This window comes from Asterias rubens, unplaced genomic scaffold, assembly GCF_902459465.1.
Source record: "Asterias rubens unplaced genomic scaffold, eAstRub1.3, whole genome shotgun sequence".
NCBI lineage: Eukaryota > Metazoa > Echinodermata > Asteroidea > Forcipulatida > Asteriidae > Asterias > Asterias rubens.
In genome coordinates this window covers 1,565-23,733 of record NW_022985792.1, presented here as the reverse complement: position 1 = coordinate 23,733, position 22,169 = coordinate 1,565, and the positions used below count along the sequence as shown (strand labels likewise).

The 22,169-nt window shown below is 39.0% G+C and overlaps 1 protein-coding gene and 1 long non-coding RNA gene across 2 annotated transcripts; both read left to right on the top strand.

Moving 5' to 3' along the window:
* Positions 1-4,089: 4,089 nt before the first annotated feature.
* On the top strand, positions 4,090-15,117 carry LOC117306694 (F-box/LRR-repeat protein 4-like; the record flags this gene model as incomplete). Its single annotated transcript, XM_033791172.1, has 6 exons — positions 4,090-4,219; positions 5,841-5,930; positions 8,529-8,636; positions 9,787-9,879; positions 13,575-13,679; positions 14,707-15,117. Coding segments are annotated over 6 exons (659 nt in total), but the record flags the coding sequence as incomplete, so codon positions are not given.
* Positions 15,118-17,508: 2,391 nt separating this feature from the next.
* Positions 17,509-21,582, top strand: LOC117306695. Its single transcript, XR_004520976.1, has 4 exons — positions 17,509-17,899; positions 18,324-18,458; positions 18,974-19,030; positions 20,587-21,582. It is a non-coding gene; the product is annotated as an uncharacterized LOC117306695 (long non-coding RNA).
* Positions 21,583-22,169: the final 587 nt, after the last annotated feature.

Genomic DNA, 22,169 nt, shown 5'->3' with positions numbered 1-22,169 from the left:
TAAACCCTTCGAAGTGAGACGTTTCTGGAAATCTAAGTTAAGTTCCACTCCCTATTATGAAGTTTTAATAATAAGTTTTATTGCCAATAATTTCCATAGTCATGACCAATTATGAGACCCTTTTAGTCATCTCATTTGGAGGCAAGTTTAAAAAATAAGACGATGATACATGTATCTCAGCATGGCGCTATAAGATCTCAGTTACATTAATGTTGGTTTTAATGCTCTTATGAAATGTTACCACTCATCACTATTCAGCTCATGTACAGTGTATAGTAATGAAGGTATAGCATACAGTACACTACATGTTGTAAATTGTCATCATTAAAGGAACACGTTGCCTTGGATGGATCGAGTTGGTCTTTGAAAAGTGTTCTGTAAACTGTTTGTTATAAAATGCATGTGGGTAGAAAGATGTTGTAAAAGTAGAATACAATGATCTACACAAATATGCCTTGAAATTGCGTGGTTTTCTTATTACCTCGTCGACTAACAGGGTCGGCCATTTATGGAAGTCAAATTTTTGACTCCCATAAATGGCCGACCGTGTTAGTTCGCGACGTAAAAAGGAAAACCGTGCAATTTTGAGTGATACTTGTGTGGATCATTATATTCTACTTTTCAAACATCTTTCAAACCATATGCATTATATAACAAACGGTTTCAACGCTTTTTATAGACCAACTCGACCGATCCAAAAGGCAACGTGTTCCTTTAACCTTTTGGTGCACAAGGCAGTCGCTAGCGACCACCAAAAACATGTCAAATCGGACTTTTATAAACAGTCAATAATCTAAAAATTACAACCACCAATACCGCCATCATTCGGTTGTTCAGAGTAATGTTGAGCTTTGGTTTTACAATCCTCCATGGTGTGATGTTCAACAGGGGTAGCTATTTAAATATTTTGAGAAAAACACGGTTGATTTTATGTTCTTTTTTTGCTTTTTTAAAATAAATTAATCTGTGCACCACGTTTTAAATTTTGCATTGTCATACATTCTCATGCATTCGTACATACAGTCATGTACGTTAATATCAACACATGATCCTATTCATAACATAAAATGCACTTTTTTAGGCATACTGAAAAGAAAAAAAGAGTGGCAGAATTCATCACGAACTCACCCAAACTCAATGTAAATTATGATTACTGAAGGCTATGGATCAGTGGCCAACAAGGTAATTATCACAAAAAACGAGAAACTATCCTGACATGCCCACCATGTCTTAAATGTGTCATTCTCGTTGTGTGATGGAAAATCACACAGACTGGGTAACCCTGACCTCTGTACATTCTGGCATTGTCATGATTGTGCTCACAGACTGCACAAGGTTCAAAAGCATAATCAGTGGTATTCCGCCTATGTACCATAGAGCAAAGGGTAAAGTACGTAGCTCATACATATTATAATGTATTCAGTGATGAAATTATGTGAGTGAGTTCAGTAACCACATGGTACAGAGAACCGTACTCTGAACTTAACCAGGGTATTTGAGAGAATGCCTGACTAAGGGTGAACATTTTGTGTTCAATTCAACAGTGTACAAATGTATGTAATGAAAAAGTTCAAGGAATTTTTTTTAGCAATATACACCACTAAGGGCAACTGACTGGGTAGATTTTGAAATGATTCTTGGGGTTGAACAGAGAATTGGCTAGAGTCGGATTCGAACCAACGACCTCCGGATAAACGTGCCGGCACAGGAAAATGTTTTAGTCAACAATTTAGGAAAGATTTCATATAATGTACATGTACATGTATGCAAAGTCAAAAGTGATAAGAAACTTGTCCATTGTCGATGAAGGGGAGTAGCTACGTACACGTGGTAATTACTATCTGACTATAGTAAAAAATTATTATAAACACTCTAAGCAGCATTTTGAGAACTATTTCACTTTGAATTTAGAAATGTATGATTTCAGAAAAATATAATTTTTTTAAATTACCAAAAATTTTAATCGGAGAAACGTTTCTGAGATTATGTAGTCCTAAAGGGATTACATGTATTTTTCCTGCTTTGACAAATTGGCCCCGAAATTTTAATGATATCAAAAACAAACCACCAAATTGAAATTAAATTTGGTCAACTTTATTATTGTACAGTATATTTGGTTTGCGGTAACACCATGTGTGTACAATGTATCTACTTGTCAGTTACAGTTTGTTCTTTAGAGAACTGTCATGCTTTATATTCTACTATCCGTGGAGTAGCACTGTCCTGCATTTTAACCACTACATGTACCTGGATGGAAGGTATAGGAAATTTGGTTTATTGGATCGTTATTAACTGCACTACAGCAGAGGCAGTTCTTAAATAGGTCTCATTGTTTTGACTAGCTTGCTCTAGTCATCCTCATGAGACTTAAAGACCTGCTTGAACAAATATGTCAAGTAGTGAACTTTGCTGAATTCCACTTAAAATGTTTTCGATGAATAAGGAAATCGAGTCATATGATTATAAATAGGTTTCAATTGTGTAAAAAAACAATTATTTTGTATGCCCTTGTCCAGAGCTTTTCTGCGAGATTTGCGAAAAGCCCCGTTACGTAATCACTCTCAAAACGTCATAAGTAGATAAAGCCGCTTTGTTGCAGCGTGGATGTATAACAAAGCAAACTCCCACAAATGACGTCAGTGGCATTGTTCTTTGACGCCCGCTCTCAACGGCAGAAGTGTTTTTAGTTTTTCAGAAAACCTTTAGGTAGGGGCCTGATTTTTTAATCGATAATTACGAAAAGTTCAGAAGTGTACACATATCGAAATTACATTAAAATGGTGAACAAGTGCATTATAAACAAGTAAAAATACCATTTCTGTTGAAAACATTCCGCTCAGGTAGCTGTTTAAAGGCAGTGGACACTATTGGTAATTACTCAAAATAATTATTAGTATAAAACCTTACTTGGTGACCAGTAATGGGGAGAGGTCGATGGTATAAAACATTGTGAGAAACGGCTCCCTCTGAAGTGCCATAGTTTTCGAGAAAGAGGTAATTTTCCACGAATTTGATTTCGAGACCTCAAGTTGAGATACGCCAACTGTGAAGGCTAGTCTTTGACAATTACCAATAGTGTCCACTGCCTTTATAGGGGTTGAGAGGTTTCAGTGTAGAGTCAATCACTGCTCTGATTGGTTCTCCTGAAAGAAAACCTGTTATGGCTCAGGTCTATTGTTATTGTTTACAACTACAATTCATAAACCAACTTAAATGTCACACATGTACAACGTACAGGCATGATGTTTTTGTACTGTTTTTGTATCAATGTGGGTCAACCTTTGTGCGCTTTAGCGTTCATTTTTGACAGGAAGTTAAAGGGACATGACAGAATTGGTTGTTACAAAACAAATATTTAAAAAATTAATCAAACGCTCACTGAGCGATAAGCTTGAAACGGGATCTTAGTTTTTATTGATTTCTCATCAAATAGGTTGTTTCAGAAGAAAACATTTCAAGGGATGTTTTTTACGTACATTGTATCACCATCATTAGACCGTGTAAGTTTTATGTAAATCTCTGATCTTCACACTTTTTTTCTTACCAATTATGTAATGTTCCTTTAAAGAAACTGTGTTCAAGGAAAATCTGTGGCCATATTGTTTTGTGTTTCAAAAATTACCCAAATACCAAATAACACTGTTTCCAAATACTTCATATTACAATTAAAGGCAGTGAACACTATTGGTAATTACTCAAAATAGTTATCAGCATAAAACCTCACTTGGTAACAAGTAATGGGGAGAGGTTGATAGTATAAAGCATTGTGAGAAACAGCTCCCTCTGAAGTGACATAGTTTTCCACCAATTTGATTTCGAGACCTCAAGTTTATAATTTGAGGTCTCGAAATCAAGCATCTGAAAGCACACAACTTTGTGTGACAAGGGTGTTTCATCTTTCACTAATATCTCGCAACTCCGCCAACCAATCGAGCTAAAATTTTCACAGGTTTGTTTTTTTATGCATATGTTGAGATACACCAAGTGAGAAGTCTGTTCTTTGACAATTACCAATAGTGTCCACTGCCTTTAAGGACCTCTGAAATTGTGTTTGATATGTATTCTTACTTTTTTCTTGTTCCCAAACAGAGCTTGATTTATCATCGGTGCGGATCTTGGACAGTGACGCCTTTGACCCTTTGGCCACTCTGACCAACCTGACTAGACTGAATCTGTACAGAACAAGGATATCCGAACAAGTGACCATCAAAATTATAAGGTTTGATACATTTCATTTATCTCTTACAATACAATACAATAGGGCAATTATAAAGCGCCTTTTCGACAAGCAAATTTTTCTATAAAGTTAGCAAACGAATTGAACAATCCTACAACATATTACATTTTGATTAGAGCAGTTTACATGTAGATCTATGAAAGTCCGGTTGTGAGCAGATGAGAGTGTTCTGATGGTTGAGTGATCAGTTAGGTGTGTGGTGTCGAAAGCTGATCGCAAGCTTGAGCGTGGCGGTTGGTAGAGAGCAAGGCAAGATTATTAGTAGCCTGTTAATATTCCTAGAAGGCATTGACCACAGTTACTCAAACTGTGAAAGTTACTCTCTCCCTGACCGGAAGCCAATGTAACCGCTGAAAGCAGCCAGGGTGTCCCTTACAACCAGCTTATCACAGCCAACTCAACTACAAATAATTCCCAGTACCCCAAATCTTTGAGTTTTACAGGTTATTCTTTGACCTTACTGATACATGTAGTTGCAATATTAGGGGTCAACATTAAGTGGATTTTCATGGTAGGTAGCAGGGCTAGTAACCCAGAATTCTTAGTAGCCCAGATGAGAGTTTGGTAGCCCAAAAAATCACACTATGTCTGGGGTCACTGCATAAATTGGTCACTGAAAGTATTAAATTTTCCAATACCATAAGCACAGTTTTTTGCATTATTTTTCCACTAGTCCGCCGGGCTAACAAACTGTAAAAAAATGATTAGCCCTGTTGTTAACCTGGTAGTCCTGCACTAGCAGGCTAGTGGCAGTTTCGACCCCTGGATCATTCACTATTTTACACCCTGGAACCCACTCCCCCAAGGCCAGTGATCCTGACCAACACGCCTACTTCTGGGGCTGATTTTACAAAGCAATCAAATTCATCGCAAGACTAATTTTTAGTATCACCATAGTGATTTATGTTGTGACATCACACTTTACTAAGTAAAACTCTGCTTGATTTGCAGTTAAAGGAACACGTTGCCTTGGATCGGTCGAGTTGGTCTTTGAAAAGCGTTCGTAACCGTTTGTTATAACATGCATTAATGGTTGGAAAGATGTTTTAAAAGAAGAATTTGCATGTTTTTCCTTTTACCTCATCGACAAACACGTTTTTTTTTACTCCCATAAATGGCCGACCATGTTAGTTCGCATAGTAAAAAGAAAACCATGCAATTTGAAGGCAAATTTGTGTGGATCATTATATTCTACTTTAAAACATCTTTCCAACCATATGCATTTTATTTAAAAAAACGGTTTCAAACGCTGTTTATAGACTACGCAACTCCTCCGATCCAAGGCAACGTGTTCCTTTAAGATCAATCTTAGCTCTTTGCGAAATTAGCCCCTGGTGTTAAATAACTGAAATGCTAAAGAGCAGAGAGAAAGTCCTAATTGTTGTTTGCCTTTCTCAAGAGACACTTGTAAGATTTTTTTTTAATGCTAATAACACTGTTTCCTAATATTAAATTTTATGAACAAGAACCTGTGAAATTGTGCAGGTGTTGTAAGCAAACTTACAGGCAGTGACATCCTAAGCCACATTACTAACATTTTCATGACCAATCGGTCAGATTAAGAAAGACCTGTTGAATCTAAACAAATTTTGTTTGTTTGCAGAAATTCACCAAAGCTGGAATATATAAATTTAGATGCTGTACAAACCATACAGAATTACGACAATGTGGCTGCAGAGCTCGCAAAATGCAGGTAAGTGCATGTACGTGACAGGGCTTGAATGTCTGGGAAATATCGGAACAATAATGATAATAACAATAAGGGATTTTTCAATAGCGCTTTATCACAGCCTGAAGGGTGTATCAAAGTGCCTCTGATATTAGAAAACCATACGTCTATGGCTAACCATTCACATCCAATATTATGTCAATACCTTGTAGAATTGACAGATACTATCAGATATATCAAGCGTATTTTTTTGAATAACAATTATATCAGTATCAACCACAAGGGAAACTGACTGGGTAAATTTTGAAACGATTTTGGGGGTTGAACAAAGAATTGACCAGAGTGGGATTCGAACCAACGACCTCCGGATTAACGTGCCCGATTAACGTGCCCGATTAACGTGCCGGCGCTCTACCAACTGAGCTATCTAGCCCTATATTGGCGGTGTCCCTATTTTGTCAATAATATTTTGAATAATAATTATAGTACAAGTATGTATTTTGTAAGGCGCCAAAATCTACCAAAAGGTGCTCAAGTCGCACATTGAGTGAATCAACACATGGTAAAGAAAGAGGAAAATCAGACAAAGAGCAATAACAGCCAAGCCATATTAAACAACCTAGTTTTCAAACTACATGTATATGTAACTAAGTATAAACACTAGGAATATTACGAATTTGAAATGGTATTATGTCAATCCAGAGAGTCAGTCCAGCATAAGAAAATGACATCGTTCAAAGGTTAGCAGGGGTTTCTTGTTCATGAGTAGTCCACATCCCTGGCAATTCTTTGCTTTTAAAGGCAGTGGACACTATTGGTAATTACTCAAAATATTTATTAGCATAAAACCCTTTACTTGGTAACGCGTAGTAAATGGGGAGAGGTAGATAGTATAAAACATTGTGAGAAACGGCTCCCTCTGAAGTGACATAGTTTTCAAGAAAGAAGTAATTTTCCACGAATTTGATTTTGAGACCTCAGATTTAAAATTTGAGGTCTTGAAATCAACCATCTAAAAGCCCACAACTTCGTGTGACAAGGGTGTTTTTCTTTTATTATTATCTCTCAACTTCGACAACCAATTAAGCTCAAATTTTCACAGGTTTGTTATTTTATGCAAGTGAGAAGCCTGGTCTTTGACAATTACCAATAGTGTCCAGTGTCTTTAAGATATTATACCAGAGTTTCAAGGCCAGATGCTTCCAGAGGCACGGTTTATAAATAAGGGGTACATTGAGTGGTGCTGTTTAGACCACTCTTTGTTGGTGTTCAGACACTTTGAACTTTGTACAAACACTGGTTTTTCTCTTTTTCTTCTTCATTTTTTTCACCAGTCTTCTCACTATGACTAGAGCAAGTTAGTCGAAACGTTGAGACCAAGTAAGCACTCATTCTGCGGTAGTGAAGTTAAAGCAATTGAACACTTTCGAAACAGAAACAAAAATATGAAATATTATTCCATGAAATGCTTTACTTTTTAATAATAATAATAGTAATAAGACTTGTAATGCGCACATATCCACCCTGCTGGGTGTTCAAGGCGCAGTAAAACCAAAAACAAAACAAAAACAAAACACAACACAAAGAAAAACAGACACAACAAAATTAGTCATAGAAAACCTGTGACATAGTTTTGAGTGAGACTTGAATTTTGCCGTACAAAGACAAGATCAAAGATTAGGTGGTAGAGAGTTCCAGATGCGTGGCGCGGCTGAAGAAAAAGACCTGTCACCCCATTAGTGTCAAGACTTGGGTTAAGAAACATTAAAACAATATCAATGCTCGATATCGAGAACTACAGATTTATTTTAAACACCATGTCATGACACGGCGAAACGTGCGGAAACAAGGGTGGGTTTTCCCGTTATTTTCTCCCGACTCCGATGACCTATTGACAGATTGAGCCTAAATTTGCACAGGTTTGTTATTTTATATATAAGTTGTGATACACGAAGTGTTGGCCTTGGATAATACTGTTTACCGAAAGTGTCCAATGGCTTTAAAGGCAGTGGACACTACTGGTCATTACTCAAAATAATTATTAGCATAAAACCTTACTTGGTAACAAGTAATAGTGAGAGGTTGATAGTATAAAACATTGTGAGAAACAGCTCCCTCTGAAGCGACATAGTTTTTCGAGAAAGAAGTTATTTTCCACGAATTTCCAAGCATTTGAAAGCACACAACGTCGTGTACAAGGGTGGTTTTTTTGTTTCATTATTATCTCGCAACTTCGACGACCGATTGAGCTCAAATTTCCACAGCTTTGTTATTTTATGCATGTGTTGAGATACACCAAGTGAGAAGAGGGTCTTTGACAATTACCAATAGTGTCCACTGTCTTTAATAACGATCCATTAAAAAGCTAAAGCAGAATATCTTGGCTGATGTTCTACATGTACCTTCCGCCAGGTACATTAGTAGTTAAAAAGCAGGACAGTTCTTTTCATAACGGAGAAGTCCCCCGCAAGTTTTTAAAATCTACTCCGTGGTAGTAGAATATCAAGCAAGACGGTTCTCAACAAAAAAAATCTACCTGGCAAGTACGTAGACACACACATAGTATTACTGCAAACCAAATAATATACTTTTTCATCCTGTTTTTTTTTGGGTTTCATATAGGAATTTACTAAGTGTGAATCTATGGCGAGCAAGGACTTTAACATTAACTGGTCTGAGCAATTTGGCAAAGGGATGCAAAGATATGTTGGAGATTGACTTAGGATGGTGGTAAGAAAATACTTTTGCTGAACACAGTTTATTACTTTTTCTATATGCTTTTGTTTTTTTTCCTATCACATATTCGTGACTTTGACTTTATTTAAAAGGATTTGGGTACTTTTTCAAAATGTCCATAGATTTACATTAAACTTACAGGGTTTGAAGATAATGATAGTGGAAAGCTTCCCTTCAAATGTTACTTACTGAGGTGCTGTACTTTTTGAGAAATGAGTAAAACAATGTCATGAAAATACGTTTTGTAAATGCTCTAATTAATTTGGGTTTAATGAGTCACTATAATCTAGTGATCGGGCGCGCGTGTTTTGCGGGAACTAGTACCCGAGCGGGCACTACTCTCTGAAAATAGTGCCCGGTTACAACGCCCTCTCTTGACTTGAACAGTGAATAACAACTACAAAACTTCCTTTCTTTTACAGATTTCTGTTCTTATTTGATATTTAAGACCGAGCTGTGTTATAAAACACATATTGACTGGCATAATTCGGTAACTAGTGTACGTCTATTCCCCCTCGGGCCTGTGAGTGACCAGAAGAGGGACCCTTTTCCTTCGGCCTCGGGAAATAGGTCCCTCTTCTGGACACTCAAAGTCCCTCGTGGGAATAGACGTATACTAGTTACCTCGTTGCCAGTCAATATGTGTATAATAGTGTCCACTGCCTAAAACATCCGATTTGTCTGATAACTCACACCTGTTATCTCCTTTTTCTAGAACAGTGGATTGAATCTAACCAATCACAAACCATTTGACTGCCCCACGACACACCACACTGTTTTATAATGTTATCTTTGGGTGGCATGGTTTGCTTGTGCGTAGAGTGCTCGCCTCTCACCAAGGTGACTCCGATTGGATTCCTGGCCGGGGCTATATGTCAGTTGAGTTGTGTGCTTGCTGTGCCACAAGGGTTTTCCATACCATACGGTTTTCCTCCCTCGGGAAAAAAAATCAAACACTTTCGATCTTTGGCTGTGCTCCGTGGTCATAATGGGTTGATGTGGATGGCAGCCAAAGGCGCCCTTGCATGCCAGCTTCTCGAACACGTTGTAGCCGCGTCCTTCGCAATTCAGGTCTTAGCTATGAGTAAGGATGATTAGCCCCCCAAATTATTAACCTTCTTACAATTATATCTTTGGTTTTCAGTGTTTGGTTGAGATCCGATGGCAGCAACTACCACATTGAAAACTTTGTACAATCCTGCAAGAAACTACGCAAGCTCTACCTTACTGCACTCAGGTATAATATGATTGATAAAAGATCAGGATTTATGTTATGTATTCTTGTCATTTGATTGGTGGAACTTACTTCACGTGACATTCACTATTTATCCCATCCGCACCGGTGATCAAAAATACCTATTCGCCCATGGGGAATAGCATTTCCCATTGAACAGTTAGGATCATCCTTGTTCCCAATGTTTTTGAGCAGTACAGCGCCGCCGCGCCGCTGCTAAAACAAAGGAGCACCTGTGCAAAAGGTTGTGATCCAATTTGTGCATTGCGGCCGGGGCTATATGATTTGTGTGATTTTTCATAATAAAATACTTTATCAAATGACAAGGATCTATTTGTCTGTTATATAAAACAAATATTGTATATTATATAACACCCAAGCCATTTGATTGGAGGATTGTCCGTCACGTGATAGCAAATAAAAGTACCATTGCACGCTGAGTCACTCGCCGTGCTTTTCAGGCATGCAACTCTTCCGCGGAAACGCGGAATTCCGCGTTTTCAAAAAAATTATTAGCGCAAAAAAATACATTCCGCGGTTAGCGCGATCATAAGACAAATGATTAGCGCTAAAAAAATATCCAAAATACATTCCGCGGTTAGCGCGATCTAAAGATAAATTCAACAATACATTGTAACGCATGGTCTGGCCTCTGCCGCGGCACGCAATCCATTCTACTGCAGGGTCAATCTAAAGCCCACAGCAAGCAAAGCGTACGTTTACACACTGCGTGTGGTCACTAATAGCCGTGTGTACGGTCGAAAAATCTGGAACAGTGGAACGCACCCGTGGCGCAGGCGAGTTGTGTGCTAAACAAAGTTATTATACAGCCTTGAAATGAGTCTAAGGTCGTGTCTTCGTCTGGTCCCGCTGTTTTGCAATAGTATAGTATACACGTGTTGTACATGTACATGTATGTGTGTGTGTGAGTTAGTTGCTAAATGTACATGTATACTGTGTGCTAGTTGTGAACAGTCGTATCTTCAAACGTCCGTCAAAATGACATCCAAAAGACATGATATTTTAGAGCGGGACCGAGTGGTACCTGGCCAAATAAAGCCATTGATAAAGGAGTAAAAAATACCTGGAAGTGGTTCTGGTTGGAAAAAAAAGATATCGACGGTAAACTGCTCGCCGAAACCGTCCGGAAAGTGGACAAGCCAGGAATGGCATATTGTGTGATGTGCAAGACGGCAAGCGGGAACAAGTGGCTCTCACCGAACATTGTAAGGCGGCAAAGCATCGGCAGTTGATTAAGTTGAGGAAAACTAACTATTGTTTCCCAGGTAGTTATGAAATTTGCATAAAATTATTATTCCCCCCCCCAAAAAAAAAAAAAAAAAAATCTGATTTTTTTCTTTTTTTGGGGGGGGGGGGAATAATAATTTTATGCAAATTTCATTATTACCTGGGAAACAATAGTTAGTTTTCCTCAACTTAATCAACTCCCGATGCTTTGCCACCTTAGAATTACGGTGCATACATAGGCAAGGTGTTTTTCCATGTTATTTTAGTTGTATAAAACACTTCACTTTGTCTTTGTCATACATGCTAAGATTGATCCTAAGAGCATAAAAAACCTCAACACTTTTTAGGGTACCATTGTGGGTCTCGAAAAGTTTCCTCTTTTTTTTTCATCGGGCAGTTGCATGCCTGGCTTTTTCGTTCCATCCGAAAAGTACCATTGCACGCTGGCACGCTGCCAGCGTGCAATGGTACTTTTCGGATGGAACGAAAAAGCTGAGTAAAAACATCACTGCGTGCGCGTGTCTTTGGTAACGCAGCAGGTGTTACTGCAAGAAGGCATAGTAAAATTACTAGCATTCGGCTTCTACAGTTGAAATTGTTTGTTTTGAAAGTTGTTTCTTTCAATCAAAATGACAAAGTTCTACTTGGATGTTATATAAAACAAATAATGAATGTTTTTCATTCGTGCAATGGTGCGAATATGTTCATTCGTTGAAAGCTGGAATGTTCCATTCAACTCGGCTCCGCCTCGTTGAATAGAACATTCCATCTTTCAACTCATGAACATATTCGCACCATTGCACTCATAAACATTCATTATGTGTATACTATTCACTGGAACAGTAGCATTTTCACTTTGGAGCATTTTGGAGCATTTTCACTGGAACTCTCTCCCTGTCTTCCTAAGTATTTCTCCAGCCATGCCTCCTTTTTTGTCTTCTTATTCATTGTTTACCCGATGCATCCAATTGTAAACCAAATATATCTTGAGAAATCGAATAAGAAAACAATAGAGCTTTCTCTTTGCTGTTCAGCATTTAGATTATTTGACACCAATAGTAGGCCCGTAGGTCAGAATCACTGGCCATGGGAAAGTAAAACTGACCAAGTTTATCTTGAGAAACCCAATAAGAAACAGTTAGAGCTTTCTCTCAGCTGTTCAGCATTTTTGGTTATTTGAAACCAGCAAGTAGTTTGCGGGTAAGAATCACTGGTCTTGGGGAAGTGGGTTCCTGAGCAAACATTTATAATCACATTTACTTTACTAAACAGCAAATAAGAGACACAGTGAAATCTGTTTCCTTGTTTATCATCTTTTCTGTAGCGCCTGAGGTAAACTTTTTTATAGAAAGTGCGCTTTATAAAGTTGTATTATTGATATTATTGGTATAATTAAGATATTTTATCTAATGGGAAATTCAAGTAACGTTGTGTATCCACTGCTTCTAATCCACTTTATTATACCTGCCTGTACAGTATATGGGGTTGTAATCTTGTCATTTAGCATTCAAAAAAGACTCTGCTCGATTCAAAACCTCAGCCCATCAACTATTTTGTGCACTTACACCATCAGCAGCCGATTTCACGAAACTTTATGCAACTGCGTGACTCCACTTATGCAACGTTTATGACGTAAGTTGCGCCATAAACGTTGCGCAAGTGTACTTACACAGTTGTGTAATTAGCCACAGGCCTGTATGCTTCATTTTTGAAAGGGCAAGGGCACCAACGCATTTTCTCCTTATTAAAGGGCACCCTATGAGCAAATTTTAAATTTCTACTGTAGCATTTCAAGGGCACCACGGCAATGACCATGGGGGATTGAGGCAAACACCTTTGTTGCCTCTGTGAAGTATTAGGCCTAGCTGTACCATAGGTGTTTTGGTTGATAGCAGGTAGTTCTATTATCTCAGGTACCTTATGTTTTTTAGAGTGATCACTTGCACCAAGAAAACGGAACACATCACACCAGTGCTAGCCGACATGCACTGGCTCCCCATCCAACAAAGCGTTAAATATATACCTGTGCCTCATTATTTTCAATATCTTACAAGGTGATGCCCCAGCATATTTAAGTGATCTTGTGCAGATATACACCCCAGGACATCGTGGCTTACGGTCTACAAAACACAAACTCCTCCAGGAAAAAACAACTAAACATGTATGGGGGGAGAGAAGTTTTCAAAGCGCAGCACCAAAGCTTTGGAACTCCCTCCCGGACACTGTGAGACTCTCCAAATCACTCAACACATTCAAGAACAGTTTAAAAACGCATTTTCATAGAGAAGCTTTTTGTTAAGTTTATTTTCTTATTTTGTTGGTTGCTACTTTCATTGCTTATACATGTAGTTGTTCTTTTAGTAGCGCCTTGAGCGCCGCTTGCTGCAAATACCGGCGCTTTATTAAGTGTCCATTATTATTAACCTTTTTGATTGGTATCTGTGTTTCAGGAGTGTATCAGACAGCGACTTGTACGCTATAGCTGCCAATCTACCAGATCTTGAACAGTTAGACATCCTTGGTACATTAGCCGTCGGTCCGATGAGTGTGCAGAGGTAGGATTTCCTAAAACATTTTTCATAACGAGAAAGTTCATTAGAGAATTTCCTTGTTTGGCAACACAAATTTTGAAAGTATCTTTACTTTCCAAGAGTTGGTGCGTTTACTCGACATTGAATTACTGGGGTCATTAAACTTACTGCAGGCTTGATACTTCATGGAGGCGGCGGAGGCGATTGCCCCCCTGCCCCCTGGTCATTGCCTGGGCGCCATCTAATAAAGTGAGTCAAATTATTTGTTTGGGGGGAAAGGAGTTACATGGAGATAACAGGTGTGAGTTGTCAAAACAAAATGTTGTACTATTCGGGCCTCTTCTTTGTTAGTTCTTTGGATTACGTACGAGTCTCTAACCTTTCGTTAAATTGGTGTTAAGTGCGATTTTGAGTACCTTTTGAAATGTAGTTACTGACACAGCTTTCTAACAAAATATGGTACTTGGATGGTATCAATCACAGTGGCACTTAACACCATTAAGCCTCTGGTTAGAAACTGCATAAGTTTTTTCTCACTTTCTTAAGGACTTTGTCTATTTGAAAATGATTAAATCACAACACTGAATGTGACCTTAAAGACACTGGACACCTTTGGTACTGTACTTGTCAAAGACCAGTCTTTTCACTTGGTGTATCTCAACATATACACAAAATAACAAGCCTGTGAAAATTTGAACTCGTTTGGTCATTGAGGTTTGAAGATAATAATGGAACAAAAAACGCCACATGAAGTTGTGTGCTTTTTGATGTTTGAATTCTAGACCTAAATATCTAATTCTGATGTCTAAAAATCAAATTCAAATATTATTTTGGTGAGAAATAACTTCTTTCTCGAAAACCGCATTACTTCAGAGGGAGCCGATTCTCACAATTTTTTATACTATCAACAGCTAAGATTTTATGCAAACAATTATTGAAAGCAATAACCAATAGCATCCAGTGCATTTAAGAGCTCTTTTTAAAGTTCAAGCATTCTTCACTCCAAGTGAAACTGAGCCTTTTTTTTTTTTTTCAATTTTTTTTTCCGCAGAGTTTTAGAAAGTTGTCCGAAGCTACGTCTGTTTGATCTGTCCTTCTGTAACGGGGTTCCAGAGGACGCTGTGAGAGTATGGAGAGAAACGTACCCCAATGTGTCGATCAAGAGGAGCTTTGTTTCATCCTGATCAATGTAAGAAAGAGCAGAAGAAAAGGGCATCAAAGGTAAATGACAACTCATTATTGTATCTTCGCTGTGCAAATCCCCCTCCCCCCCCCCATGTGGCTTGGTCCCAATTTTATAAAGCCAGACAGCACACAAACTTGCACAGCACAGGAAAATATTGTATTATAATGAGTGTAATTAGCTCTGAGTGAAAGTGGGTTAGTATTTCCCATTCATAAATACCTAAGACAGGTTATCCATTCTGATTGGTCGAGAGGGTATCACGAGGTGTTGTTTGAACGGATGATATAACACCCCAAAAAAGTGTTATAACATTGGCGTGACACGTGCGCTTGCACCTGTGCGTATAAGACAGTTTCTTCATTCCTATTGGTCGAGAGCAACGGCTGAAACAGTTGCGCCACATCACGCGATACGCGCGATGCGCACAGCATTCCCTTACAAGGAGTTGTTTATCCTAGGGCCTAACCATTTCATAGCTGGAGGGGTGTTGTGTTGATAGAAATCATTGAATAATTATAATTTTTGCATTTATTTTACCTTTTGACCAAAAAGTGTTGTTGTTTTTTGACCGAAAAGGTATTTATGAATGGGAATCAAAGTGTATTGAATCGGTTTTCAACTAGTGGTTTAAACCCGCCAAGGCCTGGTTCTTGATAATTTACCTCGACTTCGTCTCGGTAAACTTATCAAGTCCAGGCCTGGGCACAGGTTTAAACCACTAGTTGAAAACCTCTTCACCACACATTGATTCCCTTATTATAAAAGGAGTATAGAAGTTACAATACATGTATTGTAATTGTTAGTCGTATTACAAAGGCCTAGTCAAATCATGTAAGATGCTAAAACAGAAGTTTTTTAGAATATTTTACCAAATCAGATTAAAGAAGTTGTTGTGATAAACTGGTAGAGCTTTTACCGGTTTAACTACAGCGTTACCCCCTATTCCTTTATTTGGTGATGCCTTGGTTTATGTACAGGCTTTGTTTGAGAACAGTCGGCTCATTTGTAGAGCTATAGGATGTTGTGGCTGAGTTCAAGATGTGGGTCAAATCTCGGTACTTTTTTTACGACTCAAAACACAAATGTCGACAAGTTTACTAATCGTACACGATTTAAAGATTATGATGGTAGAAAGCTTCCCTTAAAATGTTACTTGCCGAGATGGTGTAGTATTTGAGAAATGAGTAAAACAAGTTGGTCATCGAACTAATAATGAAAGAAAAAAACACCATTGTCACACAAAGTTGTGTGCGTTTAGTTGGTTGATTTCGAGACCTCAAGTTCTAAACCTGAGGTCTCGAAATCAAATTCGTGGAAAATTACTTCTTTCTCAAAAACTATGGAACTTCAGAGGGAGCCGTTTCTCACGATGTTTTATACCATCAACCTCTCTCCATTACTCGTCACCAAGAAAGATTTTATGCTAATAACTATTTTGAGTAATTACCAATAGTTTCCACTGCCTTCAACATTTTTATTCTTAGAAATGTTCACAAAAATAGCCTTTTTCCAGAAAATGTTCTCAAGGCTGTGAACTGATAATTTTTTTTCTTGACAATGTTCACTTATCAATTTTTTACAGAAAATGTTCACAAGGCCTTGTGAATTTATAATTTTTTTACAGAAAATGTTCACAAGGCTCTACCTAGCCTTGTGAACTTATAAAAAAAATCATCATATTTTTCCCGAAAATGGCCTTGTGAACCTATCAAATTTTTAAGAAAAGGTCCATAAGGCCTTGTGAACTTTACACCTTAGAGCTTACCAATATATTTAACTATCTAAATCATTGTGAACTTTTTTTTTATATCCTAAGAATTACTATGTATTTCTGTGAACTACTCATTATTTGAATATAGTGAACAAAGTTTGTAAAAATGTGTAAAACTTGTAATCTGACATTTAATGTACCTGTGGGCAGCAATAAATTAAACTTGAGGTCTCGCATTCAAATTCGTGGAAAGTTACTCCTTTCTCAAAAAACTTTTTAACTTCAGAGAGAGCCATTTTTCACAATGTTTTATACTATCAATGTCATCTCTCCCTTACTCATTACCAAGTAAGTTTTTATGCTAAACATTATTTTGAGTAATTACCAAAAGTGTCCACTGCCTAATTTAAAAAACCAACCCCCACCACCCAACCCCCACCACCCAACCCCCACCACCCAACCCCCACCACCCAACCCCCACCACCCAACCCCCACCAACCAACCCCCACCACCCAACCCCCACCAACCAACCCCCACCACCCAACCCCCACCACCCAACTGACCCCCCACCACCCAACCCCCACCACCCAACCCCTACCACCCAACTGACCCCCCACCACCCAACTGACCCCCCACCACCCAACCCCCACCACCCAACCCCCACCACCCAACCCCCACCACCCAACCCCCACCACCCAACCCCCACCACCCAACCCCCACCACCCAACCCCCACCACCCAACCCCCACCACCCAACCCCCACCACCCAACCCCCACCAACCAACCCCCACCACCCAACCCCCACCACCCAACCCCCACCACCCAACCCCCACCAACCAACCCCCACCACCCAACTGACCCCCCACCACCTAACCCCCACCACCCAACCCCCACCACCCAACCTGCCCCCCCCCCCCCCACCACCCAACCTGCCCCCACCACCCAACCGCCCCCCCAACCGCCCCCCGAGCTGTCAATTGGAACCATCACAATATGGAGGTGTGTTGCTGTGCGAGAGACGGACATCTTCTCATCATCAAGCTATCAACAGGAACCATGACAACATGCAGGTGTGTCACTTCGTGAGGGACGTATGTCTACATATCAACAAGCTGTCAACGGGAACCATGACAACATGGAAGTGTGTCACTTTGTGAGGGACGTATGTCTACATATCAACAAGCTGTCAACGGGAACCATGACAACATGGAGGTGTGTCACTTTGTGAGGGACGTACATCTACATATCAACAAGCTGTCAACGGGAACCCTGACAAGATTGTGCTGTGTTACTTTGTGACGAGGGACCTACATCTACTCACCAACAACTTGGTCAAAGCAACGACAAGGTAAGAACTAATTTATACTTGTCTTGAAACTTGGAAAGTTTGAGGGTGTGGAAACAATTTCAAATGCATTTTTGTTGAAAATGCTTTTGAATATTTGTTGATTATGAACAATTATAAACGCCTGCATGTCTAGAATATGTTCGATTAAATGGCTGAAATACACATTTGTTTGAAAACTAGACAAAATTTGTTGACACTTTTCCTGAAAAGTTTGTGTAATCAATTGGGTCTTTGAAAATCCGAAAAAAATTGCCAAATGAAAGAGTATATTGTCTGATGTAGTCATTGTTAAATGTCGGCAAGAAGATCATTGAAATCGTCGTCTTTGTGAAAACAAACATTACTAAGGTTGAACTTTGGAAACTTGTTTGCAAATTTGACCAAGGACTTCATCCAATGTTGACTTGATTTATTACTGTTCCAGATTGTCAAGAGATTATTCTGATGCAGTGTTCCTCCAACAACATGGACATTGAAAGCATCAATCAGGTGTGGCTTGGCTAGAGGAAATAATATCTGAGGACTGTATTACTTACCAAGCTCAAGTATGCAACTTAAGGTAAATTCTTTAAAATAAAAATAAAGTGTTTTTGAGGTGTGCTGTAAACAAATCAATGGCCTATTCGAAGTTTAGCCTTTGGCTGAGCTGAGGCACTGAGTGTCTTCCACAGCTGCTGAGCTGAGGCACTGAGTGTCTTCAACAGCTGCTGAGCTGAGGCACTGAGTGTCTTCAACAGCTCCTCAGCTGAGGCACTGAGTGTCTTCAGCAGCTCCTGAGCTGAGGCACTGAGTGTCTTCAACAGCTGCTGAGCTGAGGCACTGAGTGTCTTCAACAGCTCCTGAGTTGAGACACTGAGTGTCTTCAACAGCTGCTGAGCTGAGGCACTGAGTGTCTTCAACAGCTCCTGAGCTGAGGCACTGAGTGTCTTCAACAGCTGCTGAGCTGAGGCACTGAGTGTCTTCAGCAGCTGCTGAGCTGAGGCGCTGAATGTCCACAACAGTGTAGTACTGTATTTATCAAACGTTAAAAAGGTTGTGTATAATTAAAAGTGATTGTTTACACTTATCTTACAGATATGGTTTTGTCTGATCACACTTGGGTTTACATTTCTGCAACGTATACCAATTCCAGTAAGTTAAAATTCTTCTATCATATTAATAATACCTGTATTCCTAAAGCTCCAAATTGCCAAAGGATACAATGCAGTGAATAATAATAAGAGTATGGTTGAGAAGAGTGTACATTATACAATTGTTGCACGCTGTAACAGGGGTCCATGGCGTTTGGTTCACTTGAGGGGGAACGATCAAGGTGATGTACACCGGTGTACATCACTTTTCATGTTACCCGACCCCGAGCCATGTAAACATGTGTTTGTGTTGCACGTCACGTGATTGGTTTTTGACCAATCAACCATCACAGTTTTATACCGAGGTATAACAATATACAATTGTTGCATGCTGCGACGGAATCCAGGGCGTCTTGTACACCCAGGCACCAGAGGCCAAGCTGAGGGTGCCACCAATGGTGTACAAAACCCATGAACACAGTTACAGCGTGCAACAATTGTTTTGTTATACCTTAACATTGTTATTCCTCTTCTCGAAGTTCAGTTGTCATCTTCAAACATTATTGCGACGACGCAGTATGCATAGTTTAATAAGCAGACGAACAGTTCAAATAAGAAAATAATTCTTCACTGTTCCCTCGAACCCGCGGATGTTTCACACACAGTGCTGGAAATTGACCAACGGCCAAGTGCGGTGGTAACGATCGAGGTGATGTACACCGGTGTACATCACTTTTCATGTTACCCGACCTCACCGAGCCATGTAAAATGCATCTTTGTGTTATATCACGTGATTGGTTCTTGACCAGTCAAACTTAACAATTTGTTACCGAGGTATAACAAGAATTATTGTGTTCAGAGAAAAATGAAATTGTGAATCCCAGTGAATTGAGCAATCAATTAGAATCTCAAGTAAATGATAGTTCTTAATTGGGAGGTATACGATTAAAATCACTTGTAAAATGAATGGCAATAAAACCCTTTGATTAGAAACCTACAGCAGTGTGTTATAGTAAAAAGCTTATTGAGAAACATATCGATTCAAAGTAAACTGGTTATTGCAAAAGTCAAAGGTAAACTTTGCCTTCAACATTGTAAAAAAAAAGACAGCTTTGTGGTTTAAACAATAGAGTCATCGTATCAACCCATTTTTATTATTATCAGCACTAGGAGACTTTTGAGGCGCTGGTGGCAGCAGACATAACGCTCCTTTTTTGCAGCTCTGGCCGTGCGCGCGCATGCTCAGTATGGCACCTGGTGGTCTGAGCATGCGCAATACTGTGAAAAAAGACCCTCTTAAATTCCCAATGCCTGCTTTGGTGCTTGATCGTTCGATCGGCCATCAGGGTCACGAGAGAATAGTGAAAAAAACAATTACAAATTTTGCATTGCATCAATGCCAAAACAAAAATGAATAAAACGCTTACTAAGCGATAAACTCCAAACACGAAGTTGTGAAGTTAGATTATTTATTTCTCATCAAATATGACATTTCAGACAGAAATATTTCAAGGGATGTTTTCAACTATCATCATCATTAGACCGTGTAAGGTATATGTAAAATTGTCATCTTCATGATTTTTGTTTCTCACCAATTCTGTAACGTTTGTTTGACAGTGTTGCAGCATCACAGCACAGACCTATAACCTGAACGGACTCTCAGATGAAGAAGATGGAGAGCAGAGCAGCCAAGGACCGAATGAAACGACAGATTAATAAATGCATCAGCATCAACCCTAAGAAACCAAATTGGACAACACCAAAGTATTTTAATATACAAAGCAATGTATATAATAATTGATTCTTGTCATACCAAACAATAAGGTAAAGGGTCTTTGATGGTAAGGGTAGCAGTGTTGTTAGAATGTTTTGGTGGTAACTTGGCTATGCATTTTATATGTACACAGATTCTAAGCTGTTTTTTGTTTGTGGTGCTTTTATCTTTCAATATAAACATATCATTTATATGCAATAATAATTTGGGAGGCTAGTCATCCTTACTCGCAGCTAAGAGCTGAATTGCGAAGGACGCGGCTACAACGAGTTCGAGAAGTAGGCATGCCAGGGCGCCTTTGGCTGCTAGCCACATCAACCCATTATGACCACAGAGCACAGCCAAGATCGAAAGTGTTTTTTCCCGAGGGAGGGACCGGATGGTCTGAAAAGCCCTCGGGGCACAGCACAGAACTAACGCACAACTCAACTCACATATGGCCCTGGCCGGGAATCGAACCAGGGTCACCTTGGTGAGAGGTGAGTGCTTTACGCACAAGCCAACCATGCCACCGAACTAGTGACTTGGAGGACCCTCTACAAAATTCCTGCTCTATTTTAAATGAGTGTATTGAGGTCGTCTGTGAAGGCTCACAGCAAGCCCGCCAAATATTTATAATTTAAAAGAAAAACAAAATTTCAAAAACAAATGACTTCTTTGTTTTGTTTTCTGCTATCAATGCATTGCTTAAGAACAAACTGCCTTAATGACACTGGACACTTGGTTTTGTCTAAGACCAGTCTTCCCACCTGGTGTGCCTCATCATATGCAAAGAGGAACGGGTGTAATTTCACAATTAAAAATTGTAGGCAGTTGCTTTGTTTGTTTTGAAAGTTGTATCTTCCAATCAAAATGACTAAGATCTACTTGGATGTTATATAAAACAAATAATGAATGTTTTTCATTTGTGCGATAGTGCAAATATTTTCATTCGTTGAAAGCTGGAATGTTCCATTCAACTCGGCTCCACCTCATTGAATAGAACATCCCATCTTTCAACTCATGAACATATTCCCACCATTGCACTCATAAACATTCATTATGTGTATAATAGTGTCCACTGCCTTCAAGAGTTGAAAGTTAAAGGTGCTTCCAATGTTTCTACTAAACAATAAATACAATCTAGTACAGATTTATAAAATAAACTAACTTAGTACTAGGTACAAGCAGTTTCTATTAAGGAAGATTTTATGGAATTACTGTATTATCATTACAGGAGATGATGACTGATTTTTTATTGAATATGAAATTTATACAGGCATATTAGGGGTTCTTTGTTTGAAACTGTTATGACTATAATTTACTGTAATTGTTCAATTTGCAAATAGCAGTAGGTTGAAATTACGCAAGTCATTAATCAGACTTGAGACTTGGCCCTTAAAAAAGAAGGAACATTTTCTGGATCTGGATATCGTTATACTCTGAT